Genomic DNA, 19,512 nt, shown 5'->3' on the forward strand with positions numbered 1-19,512 from the left:
CATACCTACTGGATGGATCCCTTGTGAGTAGTAACGGATACAGGGTGATTCAGCCTTTTTTTAAAGGGTTGAAAGTCAACTGTATAACTGCGAAGTTTTTTAGTGAAGACTTGATGAGGGTTTTACCCTCCATTCAAGTCTGAGTAAGGCTGGGAAATGATAGTAGCACGCAATTGCTCATATTTTCAGTCATACTATCACCTATCGTACCTATGTACATATCGTACCTATGTGATTTCGCGATTATGTTCGCGGATTTGGCGATTATGTTCGCGGATTTGGCGATTATGGTCGCGGATTTGCCGATTATGTTCGCGGATTTCGCGATTATGTTCGCCGATTTCGTGATTTTGTTCGCGGATTTGGCGATTATGTTCGCGGATTTCGCGATTATGTTCGCGGATTTCGCGATTTTGTTCGCGGATTGATTTGTACAGGGTGATCTTGAAGTTGGTAACAATTTATAATTAGGTAGGTATGAAGAAATTTCAGATGACTTTGACAGAAATCTCAAGGAAATTGCGGTGAAAATTGGATTCAACTGGCGCAGGATAGAAAAATGTGGAAGTTAGCTCGAGAAACTTGAATAAAGGAGGCTACATCTTTGTGGATTGACAAAGCGTATTATCATGAGGAAATTTCAATTGCGACTGAAACATGTCAACATGTCTGTCAGATGATGAAGATCAGCTGAATTGGATAAATAATACGGTACAACTCGTGGAGAGAAATCCGTGAAGAAGATGGCTAATCCATTAAATGATAGTCCTTTCTCGACTTTCCAGAAGAATAAAGTTAATTGATCACATCATTTGGCACAAGATAATGGTTTCATCAGCAATATAATTATATAAAAAAAAACAATAGTTGAAAGAGCACTCTTTCTGTTCCTATTGGCTATCTCCTATCTCACTTCTCCTTTGGTTGCATGCAATTGCCAGTATTTATTAATGCCCAAAAGATTTTTAAAGGACATGAATTTTTGCTGCAAGTTCATTGCAAATAAATACAAAGAAGGTACTTTGCAGAATAGGGTGTCCAGATCTCATTAATCTCAAGAATCTTCGGTAGCTGTCGTTGATCGGTCCATTGGTCTACTTGACGACTCGACTGGATGGCACCTGTTCTACTTGTCCACCCTGTAGACAGACCAGAGCTCTGCAAGTATACACTTATTCGTATTCAAAGCGACTTGTGTAAATATATGAGGAGAGAGCTCTTTCCCATTTTGAATTTAAATTTAAATGAGAAAAGAGAGAGAGCGCGAGAGAAAGGGAGAGAATTTGAATTTTGCAGAAAAAGAATAAAACTGCTCAAGTGTGAGCAGGAGCTTTTTTTCTCCCTACGGAAACCCCGGAGCGGGCTGGCAACAAATTTATTTTCCAGAAAAAAAAGGAAGCTTGGGAATGTTGAGAGAGCTTTCAGTGAAGAAGGAGCCAAATGATCTGAATCGGAGAAACAGACAATACAACCAAGCGGATTACTAAGATTGGTGAAGCAGGTACATAGTTATGTTCGGTTGGTACCCGGATATTTTGCCATCTGTTGAATCGCGTGCTTCTGGAGCCGGGTAGCTTGTCACCGAATGGAAACCCCCGACCAAAAACTTCATCAGTTCTTACTAATGACATACGGTGAAACTTCATGCCTTACCAAACCCTCAAATTGGTAAGTATAAGTGTACAAGAACATCAAACAAAAAACTAATTCTAGTAAAATTCACGACGAACAAGCTAACACAAGTACTTCAACCTTCAACACAGAACAACCAACATCAGAATGATGCTAAAGACTAAACTAAATTCGAGTTCAATCCTCTTTCACAAAGGAGGAGAAAGAAGTCAATTGAAAACTGGAAAATCTTTCAACAAAAGGCTCGGTTTATGTCTAATATTGCACAAAACTTGAGGTGAAAAAAGAGAAAAGAACCAACTGAATGCAGATGATTACAAAAATCTGACAAAAAGTTCTCAGGATAGTTGAGCAATGCTCTTTGCAGGCAAGGAAATCATTGTTTTCAAATCGGACACCTTGCAGAGAGAATAACATTGTATCATTCACTCCCACACTGGATTTTGCTGAGCTGAGTGCATCAGCTCGAAACCAGTTCTCAGCTCCCGCAGGATATTCACAATGGGACCTCATCCCCTCGCTCAATGTAGCTCACGAGGTCTGCAGTGTTAGCTCGTGCAGACAAACAGGTTCTTGCAATATTCCGCAATTTTGCAGAAATTGTTGTTGTTTCCGCAATTTGCCGAGCAACACTCCTGCACTCGTTGTTTGAAGGCGTCACGTGTTTTTTAACGATAGATCAAGAGTTGTGACTGTTGTGAGGGTTCAGTGCTGTTTTTGGAGATGTATTATTGGAGTCAAGGTCTCAAATTAATTGGAACGCCGCGTCGGACGGAACGGTTGATTCAGGGGTTACGTGATTGGTTGCCTTTCAGTAGCTCTCGGTGTAAAATTTGAACCCGAATTTCGACCCAGCAGCCCAGCCCAGCACCAAATGAGGAGTACCTATTTCGGCGAGAACCTACTGTCCGTAGTGTTAAAGCGGAAAAAACCTAATCTCATAAGACATTAAGACACAGGTCAGTATGTATTGATGAATCTTATCAAGTGACCTTCAAATAGGTATTATTTTGATTTACCTACCTAACAAAGAAGCAAATCAGATATAAATTATCCTATGGTTCATCCATATGCGGGTTCCTTAGGAAAACTGAGAGGAGATCCTCTTTTACAAGCGCCGCATTTTCCTTTTTTTTTCAGCAAGCACTCTTTTTTAAACCTTACACACATACTCTTTAAACAAATAAAAAATAAAGAAAAACTCCATGCGCTGGCTTTTATCTCCCCCCTTCCTACATCGGAAAACAAGATGGCCGCTGGAAGGTATTTTAATTTATTATCATAAATTATCCCAAAGTTGTATAAAGGCGAAATGCTAACGCTATAAAACTCAGTGCTGTAAACTTGAATAAAGAAAAACTCCATGCGCTGGGTTTTATCTCCCCCCTCCCATCCTACATCGGAAAAACAAGATGGCCGCTCCAAGGTATTTTAATTTATTATCATAAATTATCCCAAAGTTGAATAAAGGCGAAATGCTAACGCTATAAAACTCAGTGCTGTAAACTTGAGCTTTAGAAAATTTCAATTTTTCACATATAAAATTTTATCGTAGTAGGTAGGAAGGTAATTACTTTATGCTAATAGTATAGGTACATAGAGACAGCGTGCGCCAAGATAAGTATTGCAAATGTTTCTAGCTAGTGTATAGTTGGCTAAGGAATTGAGTTCGTAATCAGGACAACCGTTCTAATCCCAGCAGGTGAATAGATAAAAAATAAAAATACCTAATTAAATAGTCCAATTAGAGCTTTCTGTAAAATTGTAAGATCAAGTTCAAATGTTTTTCCCTTACTTCCTATGTGTCCTGTGTAGTTACGAAAATCATTGTTCCTGATACTCATTTTATTTGCAAATAATAGGTTAACCTATAGGTAGGTACATGTAGTGATCCCGTTATTTTCCTTTGCTATGATGATACATACTGAGAGAGCAAACTCACGGTTCTCCGGGCCTCCCTCACCTCCTGTGTACCTTTTCATAAGGTACATGTAGTGATCCCGTTATTTTCCTTTGCTATGATGATACATAGGTACTGAGAGAGCAAACTCACGGTTCTCCGGGCCTCCCTCACCTCCTGTGTACCTTTTCATATTTTTTGGAATTAAAAAAAAGCTTTTTTTTTCCTTTGCTATGATGATACATACTGAGAGAGCAAACTCACGGTTCTCCGGGCCTCCCTCACCTCCTGTGTACCTACCTTTTCATATTTTTTGGAATTAAAAAAAAAGCTTTTTTTCTAAAAAGATGGGTACCTTTGAAACCTAATTAAACATATTTTTGTAGAAAAAAAATGAGAGAGGAAAAAATAAAGCTTTTTTTCTAAAAAGATGGGTACCTTTGAAACCTAATTAAACATATTTTTGTAGAAAAAAAATGAGAGAGGAAAAAATGGGTACATGTAGTGATCCCGTTATTTTCCTTTGTAATGTAATGTAGGTAAATGCAATTTCTTTGTGTTATTATGTCACAACTTTGGTGCTCACTGCAGCATTGTAGGATTTTTCCAAGTATCTCAAAATAATCCTAACAACCAATGTTTACCTACCATGCTGGCACCGGTCGCTATGCGCATTTACATGTCATAGCTACTCATTTTCCTCACGACATAGAGACAGATATTTATGAACTGACTGCAACAGCTACCCACCTTATTCTTGATCTGAAATTGGTTACGATTTAGCTTATGCTGATAGTATAGGTACATAGAGACGGATATTTATGAACTGACTGCTACAGCTACCCACCTTATTCTTGATCTGAAATTGGTGGCGATTTAGGATATTATCATGTCAATTTTGGATGGTAGACGAAATTTGGGGTGCTTTTTAAGCCCGCTTATAAGACACTCTGGAAATATTCCTGTTTTTAGTGGCAGATACGATTTAGGATATTATCATGTCAATTTTGGATGGTAGACGAAATTTGGGGTGCTTTTTAAGCCCGCTTATATGACACTCTGGAAATATTCCTGTTTTTAGTGGCAGATTTCTTGTGATGGAGCTCCTTGAATTTTTCTGAAGTCAGCTCCTGGCAGGATTGGAATCAGCAACTTCTGCATCAAGAGCCAAATCCTATATTGTTGACTATACCGTATTTGACAGATGAATCGGACGCTGGCGCTGGTGTCATTGTCTGGTAGCCTGAAGAATATTTGTCTACTAAAAGTCCATGATTATGTTTATCTGCCAATTGAGCACCAACCTCCCTACAAAATCATCCTCATCCACTATGTCACATTTAAAATCCTCACTGAAGCGAGGCGGATGGTAAAGTGGGGCGAAATACCCTAATGTGGACTTCTACTTAATGTCTGGTAAAATCAGAGCAGAATCTGCAAACTCAAGCAGCTAGAACGTAAGTTCCGTCTCCATCTACTCCACTATGCAGGTTGTTTCGGACCCAAGTCGGAGACAGAACGTATATTCGGGACGTAAAAGTGTGTGCGCGCTGCCCTGCTGCGTTTTGTCAAAAAGAACTACTTTTCACTTAGTCAACAAGTCAGATCCTTACTTCCTATGCCTGTAAGAGTATAAGAAGTTGAAGGGTGAGTTACATGTTTTAGGATCTGACTCATTGATTCAGTAGGTACTCCATTGAAAAGAGTGATGAATAGAGTAGTTCTTTTTACAAGTTCATAATTCACTCTTTTTACTCTATTATTCAGTCAGACTGTCGGCTGCGGTTACCCTTCGGCAGAATCAGAAGTATTAAAAAATGTAACTACTCGAAGTCACGTTATGTCGTATCGAGTGGAAATCTGATGAAATGTAACCGTTGCTTTATCTGTGAGTATTGAAAACTTACAGGCGAGCTACACATACAATTCTCTCAATCCTGTTTAACACTTACCACCTAGGTAGTACATTATAAATCAGGAAAACTGAAAAAGCAAAATATATAATTATATTTATATAAAAAAAATCTCCACTTTTTAATTGAATGCTGGAGCATAACAGGGATTTTTTTTCCTATTTTCCTTTCTCTTTTCTACTTTTTACTTTCCTTATCCTATAGGAAGGAAAGTATTGTAATCGGGTCAAATTTTCGATGGTCAGTTTTTAGTGCCAACAAAATTTTTACCGAATCGTTCGTTCGTTGCTAAAGTTGAATACGGAATTACAACAAAAAGGTTTAAAAACAAGGGAAAATGAAATAGAGAATAAGAGGACAGAAGCAGAAAAAGAAGAAAAGGAGGCATTCAGTACCTGATAACTGTTTAGTCTTCGAGATTTCATGGAGAAATCTGTGTCCATTGTCGAGCCTTGGAGTTCCACAAGAAGCTAGAGAACGGTTCAGATGTTAGTTGAACAAACTGCTCGATCTTTTCTTTTTATTTGGATACTTCATAGGGATTTTTGAATTGTAGATTTACAGAAGTATGTAGACCAAGTTCAACCAAGCAACAAATTGCTCGATCTTTTCTTTTTATTTGGATACTTCATAGGGATTTTTGAATTGTAGATTTACAGAAGTATGTAGACCAAGTTCAACCAAGCTTTCTCGAGAACGCTCCGAGAACGTCCCGGAAATATTTGACTTGTTTGTTCTCTAATTTGTAGGATGTCTAATGGCTATCATCATTACTTTGCTATTAAGTATTTTCGTTTAGAAATTTGCGTCTTAGGAATTAAGCAGTGGAGTTGTCTTCTTTTTTAGTTGGAGAAAGTATCTATGATTCGTGTTAGATTACAGGAATTTACAGGTAAAAAAACTTCCATAGTTTCTTGGCCTATGGATGTCTCCTTGTGAATTCAGAAAGTTGAGTCCAACCCAAAAATCGAGGCAATACATTCAAGTTAAAGCCGTGGGAATTAAGCAGTGGGAGTTGTCTTCTTTTTTAGTTAGAGAAAGTACCTATCTATGATTCGTGTTAGATTACAGGACTTCCATAGTTTCTTAGCCTATGGATGCCTCCTTGTGAATTCAGAAAATTGAGTCCAACCCAAAAATCGAGGCAATACATTCAAGTTAAAGCCGTGAGCTGTTCCTCAAGCAGATTTTCCTCCTTTTTTTTCAGAAAGGAATTAAGCAGTGGAGTTGTCTTCTTTTTTAGTTGGAGAAAGAATCTATGATTCGTGTTAAATTACAGGAATTTACAGGTAAAAGTTTCTTGGCCTATGGATGTCTCCTTGTGAATTCAGAAAGTTGAGTCCAACCCAAAAATCGAGGCAATACATTCAAGTTAAAGCCGTCATTTTTCGGAGCTAACAGGTTGTCCCCTTTTTTTGTAGTCAGTGTTAATGGCGGTCCACGACCCTAGGGTGAGTACGAGTATTTTCAGAAGGATATATAGTACCTACCTAAGTCCATCTGTCTAATTCGCCACTATAACTCTCGAACGGATTGTCCGATTATTTTCATGAAATGTGGCAGAAATGTTCAACACATTAAAGGAAATTTTCTCATATCATTTTGGGTCCCAGCCTAGTTAGCTTAGTTGGTAGTGCATCTGCCTTGTAAGCGCTAGGCCGCGGGTTCGATTCCCGCCCGGGGCGGATTTTATCCTGGATTGATGATCGAATATTTGCTTTGCTCGGTACATACTCACAGATAAAGCAACGGTTACATTTCATCAGATTTCCACTCGATACGACAACGTGACTTCGAGTAGTTACATTTTTAAATACTTCTGATTCTGCCGAAGGGTAACCGCAGCCTTTAACCGACAGTCTGACTGAATAATAGAGTAAAGAGTGAATTATGAACTTGTAAAAAGAACTACTCTATATTCATCACTCTTTTCAATGGAGTACCTACCTACTGAATCAATGAGTCAGATCCTAAAACATGTAACTCATTCTTCAACTTCTTATACTCTTACAGCAGGAAGTAAGGATCTGACTTGTTGACCGAGTTAGTCTTGTTACTCTTACAGGTATAGGAAGTAAGGATCTGACTTGTTGACCGAGTTAGTGTCAAACCTCTTAAAAAAAAAATAATTGATTTTGAGTGTCATATTATGAGTAAAGTTGGTGCCTATTAGAAAATATACCTAATGGGAACTTCTGGTAAGAATATAAAAAATACATAAAAAAGGCACACAGGCACACAAAGATAGGGACAAACCCTAGCCCTAGAAAAATAAACAAGAGAGAGAGAGAGAGGATAGAGAGAGAGAGAGAGAGAGAGAGAGAGAGAGAGAGAGAGAGAGAGAGAGAGAGAGAGAGAGAGAGAGACCGAGTTAGAATACTCTTACAGGTAGGTATAGGAAGTAAGGATCTGACTTGTTGACCGAGTTAGTCTTGTTACTCTTACAGGTATAGGAAGTAAGGATCTGACTTGTTGACCGAGTTAGTCTTGTTACTCTTACAGGTATAGGAAGTAAGGATCTGACTTGTTGACCGAGTGAAAAGTAGTTCTTTTTGACAAAACGCAGCAGGGCAGCGCGCACACACTTTTACGTCCCGAATATACGTTCCTTCTCCGACTTGAGTCCGAAACAACCTACATAGGTAGTAGAGTAGACGGAACTTACGTTCTAGCTGCTTGAGTTTGCAGATTCTGCTCTGATTTTACCAGACATTAAGTAGAAGTCCACATTAGGGTATTTTGTACATTACGATTTATACAGGGTGATCTTGAAGTTGGTAACAATTTATAATTAGGTATGAAGAAATTTCGGATGACTTTGACAGAAATCTCAAGAAAATAGCAGGTGAAAATTGGATCCAACTGGCGCAGGATAGAAAAATGTGGAAGTTAGCACGAGAAACTTGAATAAAGGAGGCTACATCTTTGTGGATTGACAAAGCGTATTATCATGAGGAAATTTCAATTGCGACTGAAACATGTCATTCGCCTCGCTTCACCATAGCAAGAATAAAACCATGGTGATAAACATAAGCGGCCACAACGAAGCCCCAAGCTAGTTCACTCGTACAAAATAGAAAATGGTACAATAGTGAGTAGTACTCGTACAGTACCTACAAGGGCGTTGGTAGAGTGCCATTGGCAACATGATTTTGATATACCAACCGCTCTTTAGTGCGACCTTTTGAAATTATCTTCTCTGTTCATTATGACTGTACATTATCCCTTATATGCTCTGAAGTAGACATTAGGAAATAAGATAAGTTACACGTACCAATATAGAATCCTGAGGCCATTTTCTTCCAGGCTTACCGAGGTGAGAAGTGAGATGAGCTCAATCTTACTGTAACTTTCTTTGACTAGGTACCTATGTAAGTTACTGAGGCATCCATCCAGATGTTTCTTTGACTAGATTTTTTCCCCCTTACAATTATTTAAAGCTGGGAAACAGTTTCACGTATCAATATAGAATCCTGAGGCCATTTTCTTCCAGGCTTACCGAGGTGAGATGAGCTCAAGCTTACAGTAACTTTCTTTGACTATGTAAGTTACTGAGGCATCCATCCAGATGTTTCTTTGACTAGATTTTTTCCCCCTTACAATTATTTAAAGCTGGGAAACAGTTTCTTCTTTTTATAAATTATTAAACATTATTTTAGTGAATGTAAAGAAAACTGAACGGGTATTTGGTATAAAGGAAGGTAATAAATCCATCGTGGTAGTTGAAACATAGCCATAGTTAATTATACGTATTTCATTATCTGGCTTTAGAATGGGGGAAGAGCGGGAAGAAAAATGAGAGGAAATTAAAGGGAAAAAATGCTTAGAGCAAACAAAAAATGGCAAAAAAGGATAAAACAAGAAAAATGTTCGCCAAGTGCTGGAAAGTAGAGGTTGTTTGTCGACTTGGCAGAATTCCGCACGGCTCACTCCAAGGTGCACGGTGCAAGTTCATATATTGGCGTGCACCTCGACGCAACTCCTATACCTACACCAATGCTCACATTATTAGCTACTCGAACTTTTGTTGAAAGTACTTATTGTTAACTTCATGGCCTTATTTTATCTGAGCAAGACGTCATTTTTTCAACCATTATAAATAAATTCTAGTCTAAATTACAAGTACTTTATATACCTATGTTCTTTCATTCCATACATATCACTGAAGATCAGAAATGGGCAGCAATAGCGATATAAATGGGATTGTTAAAACTTTCAATGATCTGGAAGAGTTTAGAAATCAAGAGTTGAATGAAAATGAAAATCTCGTTGAGATCATTACCAGATTGGAAAATGAAATTGAAGAACTTGAAAACATCCATGCAGAGAAAAAAACATACATTGAACATCAAAATGTCATCATTCAGAATCTAGAACGTGACAATAAAACTCTGAAAAGTAGGAATTATTGTAAAGATATTGAAATATGCGACCTCAGAAATGTGTATCAAGAAGTTGAAGATTTAAACGAAGAAAACGAAAGAAATGAAAAAGAATTGAGCTGTTACAATAATAAAATAATCACCTTGAAAGAAACAAAAGTCCAACTTGAGGAAACTTTAATCGAAAAAGATAATATTATATTGAGAAATGAAAACCAACTAAATGAGTTGGAAATGAAAATCATAGGATGTAGGAAAAAAGTTGACAAGATGTCAGAAGAAAATGCTACCACAAGAACAAGACAAGAAGACTGTGAGCGGAATTTAGAAACCTCAAAATTACAAAATGTTCAACTGACGGACAAGTCACGTCTGATTGAAAATGCCAAACAGAAATCTGAAGAAATTAATAAAAGCAATCAATACCAAATCAAACAGTTGAGAAATGATATAACGAAAGAAGCTACGAACAATTCTAAAATGCAAAATATATTTTGCATTTTAGAATTGTTCGTAGCTTCTTTCGTTAATAGAATACTAAATTTGGAAACGGAGCAAAAGAATATTAAAAAAGAAAACCTTCAGTTGAAAGAGAAAGTCATGACTCTACAACATATCTCTTCAGCCACATTCCCCTCAACCCAACTTCTGAAATGCCCAAACTATACAGAGTGGAAATATGTACCTTACCTACTAAGAAATAATTGATTCCTAATCTTTGCTTTTCTTCACTCCCACCTAGCTGTATTTTCTTGTCGCCCTTGACCAAATTCGTAAGTATTCATCAGCAGAATTCTCATGGACTCAAACCATATATAAATCTCCAGATCCAAAGACTGGGCTTTATCTTATCTACTCAAAAGTAGATACATAATCATGTACCGAGGTGTAAAATTCTTGCAAATTTCTTTACAACATAACATAACCCTCATCTCTGCTCTAGACATGTTTGGTACTGCCCCCTGTCCACAATATCACTGTTTGTTTCTTTCATAGATCTTTTTTTAGTCAAGACCAGAGAAAACTTTGCTTGAGGGACATAGGGAGGCTTAATGTTATTTTTCCTCCTCCACCTCCTCCTACTCCCTCTCCTTCTCTTCAGCCACATTCCCCTCAACCCAACTTCTGAAATGCCTAAACTATACAGAGTGGAAATATGTACCTTACCTACTAAGAAATAATTGATTCACTCCCACCTAGCTGTATTTTCTTGTCGCCCTTGACCAAATTCGTAAGTAGGTATTCATCAGCAGAGCAGAATTCTCATGGACTCAAACCATATATAAATCTCCAGATCCTGGGCTTTATCTTATCTACACAAAAGTAGGTACATAATCATGTACCGAGGGGTAAAATTCTTGCAAATTTCTTTGCAACATATTATAACATAACCCTCATCTCTGCTCTAGACATGTTTGGTACTGCCCCCTGTCCACAATATCACTGTTTGTTTCTTTCATAGATCTTTTTTTGAAGCTCCATTACTTGGAACCTTAGCAACTCACTCTCAAGTACATTTGGAACTCTATCCCTTTTATCTCACATTTCCCATTGTGTGTGTGTTTTTTTTTCTGTTTTTGCCCTATCAATGTCACTTGGCAACTCCATAACAACATTTTCTGGTCATTTTATGATTTTCCAAAGGAAATTGTCACATTTCCCATTGTCTTTTTTTTTCTGTTTTTGCCCTATCAATGTCACTTGGCAACTCCATAACAACATTTTCTGGTCATTTTATGATTTTCCAAAGGAAATTTCTTAGTGACAAGTACCAAGTACCTATGTGATTTCCTTCAGAAACTCACAGTTATCTGTCCCTTCAGATAACTAGCCGTGCTTCCTATAGGGCTACTTATTCTTTCGGAGGGACACCCCGTAGAAATACTTCTACAGAATATACCGTACACTGTACAGGGGGGAAGAGAAAAAGAGTAAGAGTCTCCTGCTCTAATGTATGGTTGCCAAGAGACCCTCATTAATGCTCCTATATTCCCTTATTATTTTTTTACCCCCTCACACACTCTTTTCCTCAAACTTTCATCTCCCCTCAAACTTCCCAAGTCCCAACTTTACTCACCAACTCAAGGGGGCCTAGAGTGAGGAAAATAAAATTCCCTCTCTCAGAGTACATACATACGTACCTGTTTCTATTTTTCCTTGAAAACTAGTTTCTATATTGGAAGAAACTCAATAAGTACTGAAACTTAGCAGGTAGGTATTATGTAGCAAAAAATACTACACAGTATAGCGGACCTTGGTCATATTTTTCCTACAGAAAGGGACCCCCTATTATTTTCTTTTCTGGAACTAGAGTGAAATCGTAAAACTCGAGAAAACAAGGAACAATCAGTTTTAGATTGGTTGTTGTGAAACTGGTGTATAATATTGGTTACATTCAACCTCGAAAAAAAAGTAAAAACAAAATCACTGAATTTCTGGCGTGGCTTTTAAACTAAACAGATAAGGTTCATTCTCGGAACGGTTGGCTTCTTCCTAGAGTGAAATCGTAAAACTCGAGAAAACAAGGAACAATGAGTTTTACATTGGTTATTGTGAAACTGGTGTATAATATTGAAACATTCAACCTCGAAGAAAAAAAAAAGTAAAAACAAAATCACTGAATTTCTGGCGTGGCTTTTAAACTAAACAGATAAGGTTCATTCTCGGAACGGTTGGCTTCTTATCAAACCTCTTTCCTTTTCTTAAAAAAAAAAAAAAAAATGATAATAATAAAAAAACAGTTAGTTGGGAGGGTAGCGAGTCTGTCTTGTAAGGTCTGCACTACAGACATGCAAAAGTTGGATTCCCATCCGGGGGATTTTATCCTAATCTGATAAGGTTCGTTCTCAGAACGGCTGACTTTCTCCTATCCGGTCTTCCTTCTCTCTTCGCTTTCGGGACGGCAGGACCTTATCACTCTTATCAGTTACAGTTCCCTCTATCAAACCTCAAAAAAAGTAATAAAAATATGGAGTTGTGAAACTCTTGCTATGGGCACCCTTTTTTTCCTCCATGCATCCTCCTCTCTCATACCCCTAGGATTTTCTGTTCCTTGCCTTCAGAGGTTCATGAGTCTCTTCTCCCCTCTCCCCATCCTACTTCCGCCCAACCCCCTGAGCTGAGCTCTGGTGTATTTTTGCAAGTTTTTACTCTCCTGCTATGTGCGGCCATTAGAGAACTTTCCTGCGCATTTTAATTTTTCGAAAAACTTTCCTCGGCGGCTCTTGACCTCGTGATGGAGGTCGGTTTTGATCCTTTGAGCTTTCAGAATTTGTTGCCTCGCGTTAAAGATGAAGGATTGATCGGATATGTTCATCTTGCGAAAAATGGAGTGAGAGTAAACTATGAAATTTTGAAGTGAATTTGACACATCCACTAATCTGAGCGCACGACAGTGCTCCGCGCGGGGAAAAGTTATGCTTGGTCCCCTTTGTATGGGTCAACGGGTCAACCACTAGTATTTTCTACATCGGAATAGGGAAATAGGAGATGACAAGAAGAATGTTTGTAGTGTGTGCTCTAGTGGACCAAGATGTCCAGTCCCTGAATAGTCTGATGATCCGAATAACAGTCAAAAGTTTCTGTTCAGTCTCTCTGATGTAGTTTATTTTATCTACAGGGGGCTAAAATCTCTTACAGCCTCAGTAGGTACCTATCTCACATAACTTAACATCTCAAAATAATAATAATAATAATAATAATAATAATAATAATAATAATAATAATAATAATAATAATAATAATAATAATAATCAACTCATGAAATCTCGATTGGTCAAGAAGTAGGTACTTGCTTATTTCCCCCTCCTTTATAAACTGTACTTACTCTCGGTCTCCTCAGCCGCCCGAGAAGTAAAACTTTTCAAGCTGATATAAAATTCCCGGGGCTCTGAAATGTTGAGTTTTAAAATTCTCTTTTGTTTTTTGAGCTTATCATAAAAGGCCACGCCCTCAAGTGACATTATCAACTTGCTCTTTGCATAATGCACCTGTACGGCTTAAGAGAGGCTTTGGTCCCGCTCTCTTCTTCTTGAAACCACTGGATCATTTTGAAACTTTTTTGCTGGTGCGGTGTTTTGGTTTTTCATTTTTGATGCTGTTTTAATGAAAAACCTACTCTTTGTTCTCGGATGAACTGTTCTGGGCTCTTGGCTGGGCTATTCTGGGCTCTCGCACTCTAGGATGGACTATTCAAATTTCTCTTTAATCAAACTTGGATGTCACACATGGCCTTGCTGCTTAGCGTGTAAATAAATAAATAAATAAATAAAATAAACTTGGATGTACAAATAGATTAGCGTGATGTCTGCCTTTTAAGCGCTAGGTCGCCTGTTCGATTCACGCCCTTGGTGGATGTTATCCTGAACAGATAAGGTTTGTTCTCGGAAGTTCTAGCTTTCTCCTATCCTGTCTTTCTCCTCGTTTCGCTTTGGGGCCGATAAGTCCTTGGCAGTAGAAGTTGCCTCTACCACACCTCTTGGAGTAAATAAAAATAGGTGGATTGTGTAGTCAGGATGTCATTCGAATCATTCCAGAGCTGGGGAGCCTATTTTCAAACGGGAATTCTGCCCGTAGGAATTTTTCCGAGGGCGAAAAAAAAGGTCTACGCTACTCCTTGAATACTTACCTACCTGGTAGAAAAATGCTGAGGTAGGAGTTTATTACATAAATTAAATTTCATCCTGGAAACATAATGGGAGAACAGGGAGAGAATCCACTAACGAAGTAGGCAAAAAAAGGTCTCCTTGAATACTTACCTACCTGGTAGGAAAATGCTGAGGTAGGAGTTTATTACATAAATTAAATTTCATCCTGGAAACATAATGGGAGAACAGGGAGAGAATCCACTAACGAAGTTAATAAGCGCAACGTGGGGAGAGAATAAAAATGTTCTGGGTTGTCCAGGATGTCTAGAAAAAAATCTTTTTTTTATGTAAAAAAAAAAAATATAGGTACCTACCTACTTCCTAGTTTCCTTTGAGTATGTAGGTAGCCTGCTCTGTAATCTACAGAGCATTTTTGTTGTAGAAATGTGGGGCAACTAACTAATGGCAAAGGCAGTGTACCCCTATTTCTAATCTGTTGTTTCTAGAAAAAAGGTCTTTTAATGAATTCACAAATAGTGCTCTAAAACTATAACATTTAATCGAAAGTCTAGAAATCGGTACCTAGCTTTTAAAAAATAAAATTTTCAATAGCTACACAGATAAAAGTTAGGTATAGGTATTACCTACATTTGGGTTGAATTTCACCAAAAGAATTTCAGCCCTTGGAAGGTTTGTTAATAGCCTGTTAAGTTACATTTGATTTGTATAGGCTATAGGCTTAACAGCCTGTTAGGGGCTAAAAAGTATTTCATACTCGTATTATTCTGAAAAATCCTTAATTAATGTCATGTTAGTTAATTTATACTACCTAGTAGGTAGGTACAATAACATTTAGCCTAAAAAAAACCTGCTATCTAACAACTTTTTGACCATCCGGTATAATTGTACACCCCGTACGAGTAAGGCTCTGGATTCTGACATACCTCTGCTTTCCTGTAGGTACCACCTTTTTTTTATTATTTGCTCGTACGGTATATTTTTTTCTATCAAGGAAACTGGGATACATAAATCTAGGCACGTATTGTAGAAGGCCAGGACAAGTTTTAGCCTAAAGGGATGTGTCTGTGTCTGTTTTTCTTTTTTCAAAAATATCTAAACTTTCTTGCTTACTGCCGCAGCGTTTCAGACCGTCTCCGGTCTACTGCCGCGAAGATTTTGCGCCTCCAGATTGTTCTGTGCTCCGATTCTTCTTCTTTGGGGGTTGGACCCCATGTTCTCCATGTCCTCTCTGATATTGTCACTCCGGCATATCCTGGGTCTGCCTAAACTGAAGGGATGTGTCTGTGTCTGTTTTTCTTTTTTCAAAAATGTCTAAACTTTCTTGCTTACTGCCGCAGCGTTTCAGACCGTATCCGGTCTACTGCCTCGAAGATTTTGCGCCTCCAGATTGTTCTGTACTCCGATTCTTCTTCTTTGGGGGTTGGACCCCATGTTCTCCATGTCCTCTCTGATATTGTCACTCCGGCATATCCTGGGTCTGCCTAAAAATGTCTAAAAAAGTTGATATCTAGAATCTTCTTAGAAGTCTAAAATCTGTCGAGTAGAGTCTAGATTAGGTTAAGTTCAACTGTTTCGATAACAGTCTCCTCAAATAAGCAGTTACTGAGGTAATTAATAAAATTATAATTACACAAATTAAAATTACCTAATAGTCTGCCCTTTCGATTAAAAAGTAACAAATTAATGAATATTTGTAATGGCTTCCTAATTGATTCGAAACCTGAGCCAAGTTTACTTTAACATTTTTCTGGCACGAGTAATAATAGTAATTAATTTAACTCTATTAATCCTTAATGAGGGCAAACTTTCGACTTACAGTAGGAACTAATTTGGCACCGCACTTTTCCAGACGATTTGGAAATTCTAGGAGACGTAGGTAGGTGTACCTCTCTATACTAACTCTGAATTAACCTAATAAGCTCAACTATGTACCTATATACTAATCTACTCAAATAATAAAAGCTTTATTTTACAAGGTGGATCATTTTGGGTGAAATGAAAGAAGTTCTTACCTTGTTAACAACCTATTGTGGCGATTCCGAGCAACCATAGTGCCTAAGGACTATGGTTAACTGTACTTAGTCCTTACGGCCTATTGTCAATAGACACAGCTCAAGGACTGGGCGATTCCGAGCAACCATAGTGCCTAAGGACTATGGTTAACTGTAGTCCTTACGGCCTATTGTCAATAGACACAGCTCAAGGACTGAGTACTGACCTGAAACCTGAAACTAGTAGGTAACTATATTCACAGATTTTATGTAAAAGCCGTACCTACCTATGTAAGTTATTAATTATTTTTATAAATAGGTAAATACATGAAGCAATGAAAAATGTAGACATAACGTCGCGTCCGAGGATATCTGCACATTAATGGTAGCTTTACTTTCAATATCCTACATTAAAAATATAGATAGATTTTATATCATACAAGCACACCAAAAGCTTACGAAATACCCATCCACTTTATAGGTAGATAATTAGAAGGTATACACATAGGTAGGTAGGTACGATCGTATGACACACACCTCCTACTTCATTTCCACCTTGACAAGTTCTTCCATTAAAATTAGATTTATTATATATTTTCTAAACTGATTTCATGTAAATATTAAATTAATTTCGTCATCCCCCCCATCGGTTTTTTACACCAGGAAGTTTGTCATAATAAATTATTTCTCGTACATGAAGCCTTCTCCTTTCTGATAGCTATCAAACGCATGCTGTCCTTCCTAGTGGAAGGAGGAAGAGATGGAATTAAGTGGTCAGAGGGAGGAAAAAATATCAAGGGTTTTTTTAGGGAAAGGGTTCCCTTTTGAGGGAAAGGGTTCTCTTTTAGGGAAATATTTTCAGACGAGTGGTTTGAGAGGCAGATTTTTTTTTTTTTTTTTTTTTTTTTTTTTAAAAAAATAGTGGCAGATTTCTTGTGATGGAGCTCCTTGAATTTTCTTGAAGTCAGCTCCTTGCAGGATTGGAATCAGCAACTTCTGCATCAAGAGCCAAATCCTATATTGTTGACTATACCGTATTTGACAGATGAATCGGACGCTGGCGCTGGTGTCATTGTCTGGTAGCCTGAAGAATATTTGTCTACTATTCCTGTTTTAAGTGGCAGATTTCTTGTGATGGAGCTCCTTGAATTTTCTTGAAGTCAGCTCCTTGCAGGATTGAAATCAGCAACTTCTGCATCAGAGCCAAATCCTATATTGTTGACTATACCGTATTTGACAGATGAATCGGACGCTGCCGCTGGTGTCATTGTCTGGTAGCCTGAAGAATATTTGTCTACTAAAAGTCCATGATTATGTTTATCTGCCAATTGAGCACCAACCTCCCTACAAAATCATCCTCATCCACTATGTCACATTTAAAATCCTCACTCCCACGCTAAACCTATAAAAGTTCATGATGATGTTTATCTGCCAATTGAGCACCAACCTCCCTACAAAATCATCCTCATCCACTATGTCACATTTAAAATCCTCACTCCCACGCTAAACTCGATTGAATACCCACCCACACGGTATCGGGAAACTTCCTAATGACATTTTAAAAATGGAATGCAAAAAAGGTCTCTGTCTCTTGAAAATGAGAAAAGTGAGAAAAATAAATTAAAGTACCTACAGGAAAACACAATTCGATTTGAAAATAAAAAAAAAAAAATCTGGTGTGAACATCACACGACTTTCCTTATCCTATTGAATGATGCTTATTTAAGTGTTCTTTTACCTTAACATTTAGGAAAACACAATTCGATTTGAAAATAAAAAAAAAAATCTGGTGTGAACATCACACGACTTTCCTTATCCTATTGAATGATGCTTATTTAAGTGTTCTTTTACCTTAACATTTCTGGTGTGAACATCACACGACTTTCCTTATCCTATTGAATGATGCTTATTTAAGTGTTCTTTTACCTTAACATTTACAACATCGCTAACCGTTTAGTCGGTATAGCTAAAAACCGCCAAAAAACGGTCGAAATCTGTCCTAAAGCGTCAAAATACCGCCAAGTGCAGCAACTATCTCAACCAAACATTTTGTGTTGCATCCTTTTGTGTCACATTTGTGAATTACATACCAAATTTCAAGTCTCTAGCTCATGCCGTCCCCGAGATATTGTCAAATTACACCTAAAACCGCCAAAAAGCGGTAAAATGCCGCCAAGCGTTGCACCGGTCTTAACCAAGTTTCGTGTCGCATCCTTGTCACATTTGACAGCTACATATCAAATTTCAAGTCTCTAGCTCTTACCGTTCTCGAGATATTTTGTTTTGGTTTCGATCCTTTGAGCTTTCAGAATTTGTTGTCTCGCGTTAAAGATGAAGGATTGATCGGATATGTTCATCTTGCGAAAAATGGAGTGAGAGTAAACTATGAAATTTTGAAGTGAATTTGACACATCCACTAATCTGAGCGCACGACAGTGCTCCGCGCGAGGAAAAAATAAGCTTTATACATTTTCTACCTACAATGAAAAAAAGGAGCGTATATCATTAATTTACTCCCTCCTTCGGAAAGTTGCAAGTTATTAAATCATACCTTGCTGGAAAAATATTTTTCTTAATGTAGGAGATACATGGGATTATGGAATTGTCACATCCACTAATATTGAATAAACTAGATTTTAGCGATCAAAAATTGATCATATCTCAGGATCGGTTTAGATTTTCGCAAAATCCTTTCTTATTGCACACCTAGACCATAAACATCCTTTCACACCTTTTCAGAACCGGGATGGGACGAACTATTTCTTTGGACAGAAAATTTTTTCGTTCCAGAAAATTTTCGTTCGGGATTCGAATCCAGCACTTCCGGGTTGAAGGTTCTAAATTTTGCATTTTTCAGCACTTGTCCTTCATGTCTTCTGATGAAGTTTTTCGCACACCCCCGAAGCGTTTACCCCTACAATGTGAGTTTAGGTAAGTACAATTGCAAAGTAAGTTATCGAGATCAATATCAATTTGTCAGCTCATTTTTGATACCTAGCTCATTTAATTGAAAGAGACATGTGTGGATTGATGAAAGGACATTAGATTCTAGACGGATTGTATCTTAAATTCGGACCCGATTCGAGA

The 19,512-nt window shown here is 37.8% G+C and overlaps 1 protein-coding gene across 1 annotated transcript in view; it reads left to right on the plus strand.

The window, feature by feature from the left end:
• Positions 1–9,442: 9,442 nt before the first annotated feature.
• LOC113470357 (interaptin-like) overlaps positions 9,443–19,512 on the plus strand; it is a 30,293-nt gene continuing 20,223 nt past the window's right edge. The window contains exons 1-2 of the mRNA XM_026828722.1: positions 9,443–10,316; positions 10,359–10,482. Of these exons, the coding sequence (XP_026684523.1) occupies positions 9,621–10,316; positions 10,359–10,482 (820 nt within the window). The 5' untranslated portion in view covers positions 9,443–9,620. The remainder of the gene's footprint in view (positions 10,317–10,358; positions 10,483–19,512) is intronic.

The sequence above is a fragment of the Diaphorina citri genome, unplaced genomic scaffold (genome assembly GCF_000475195.1).
Source record: "Diaphorina citri unplaced genomic scaffold, Diaci psyllid genome assembly version 1.1 scaffold1533, whole genome shotgun sequence".
Lineage (NCBI taxonomy): Eukaryota > Metazoa > Arthropoda > Insecta > Hemiptera > Psyllidae > Diaphorina > Diaphorina citri.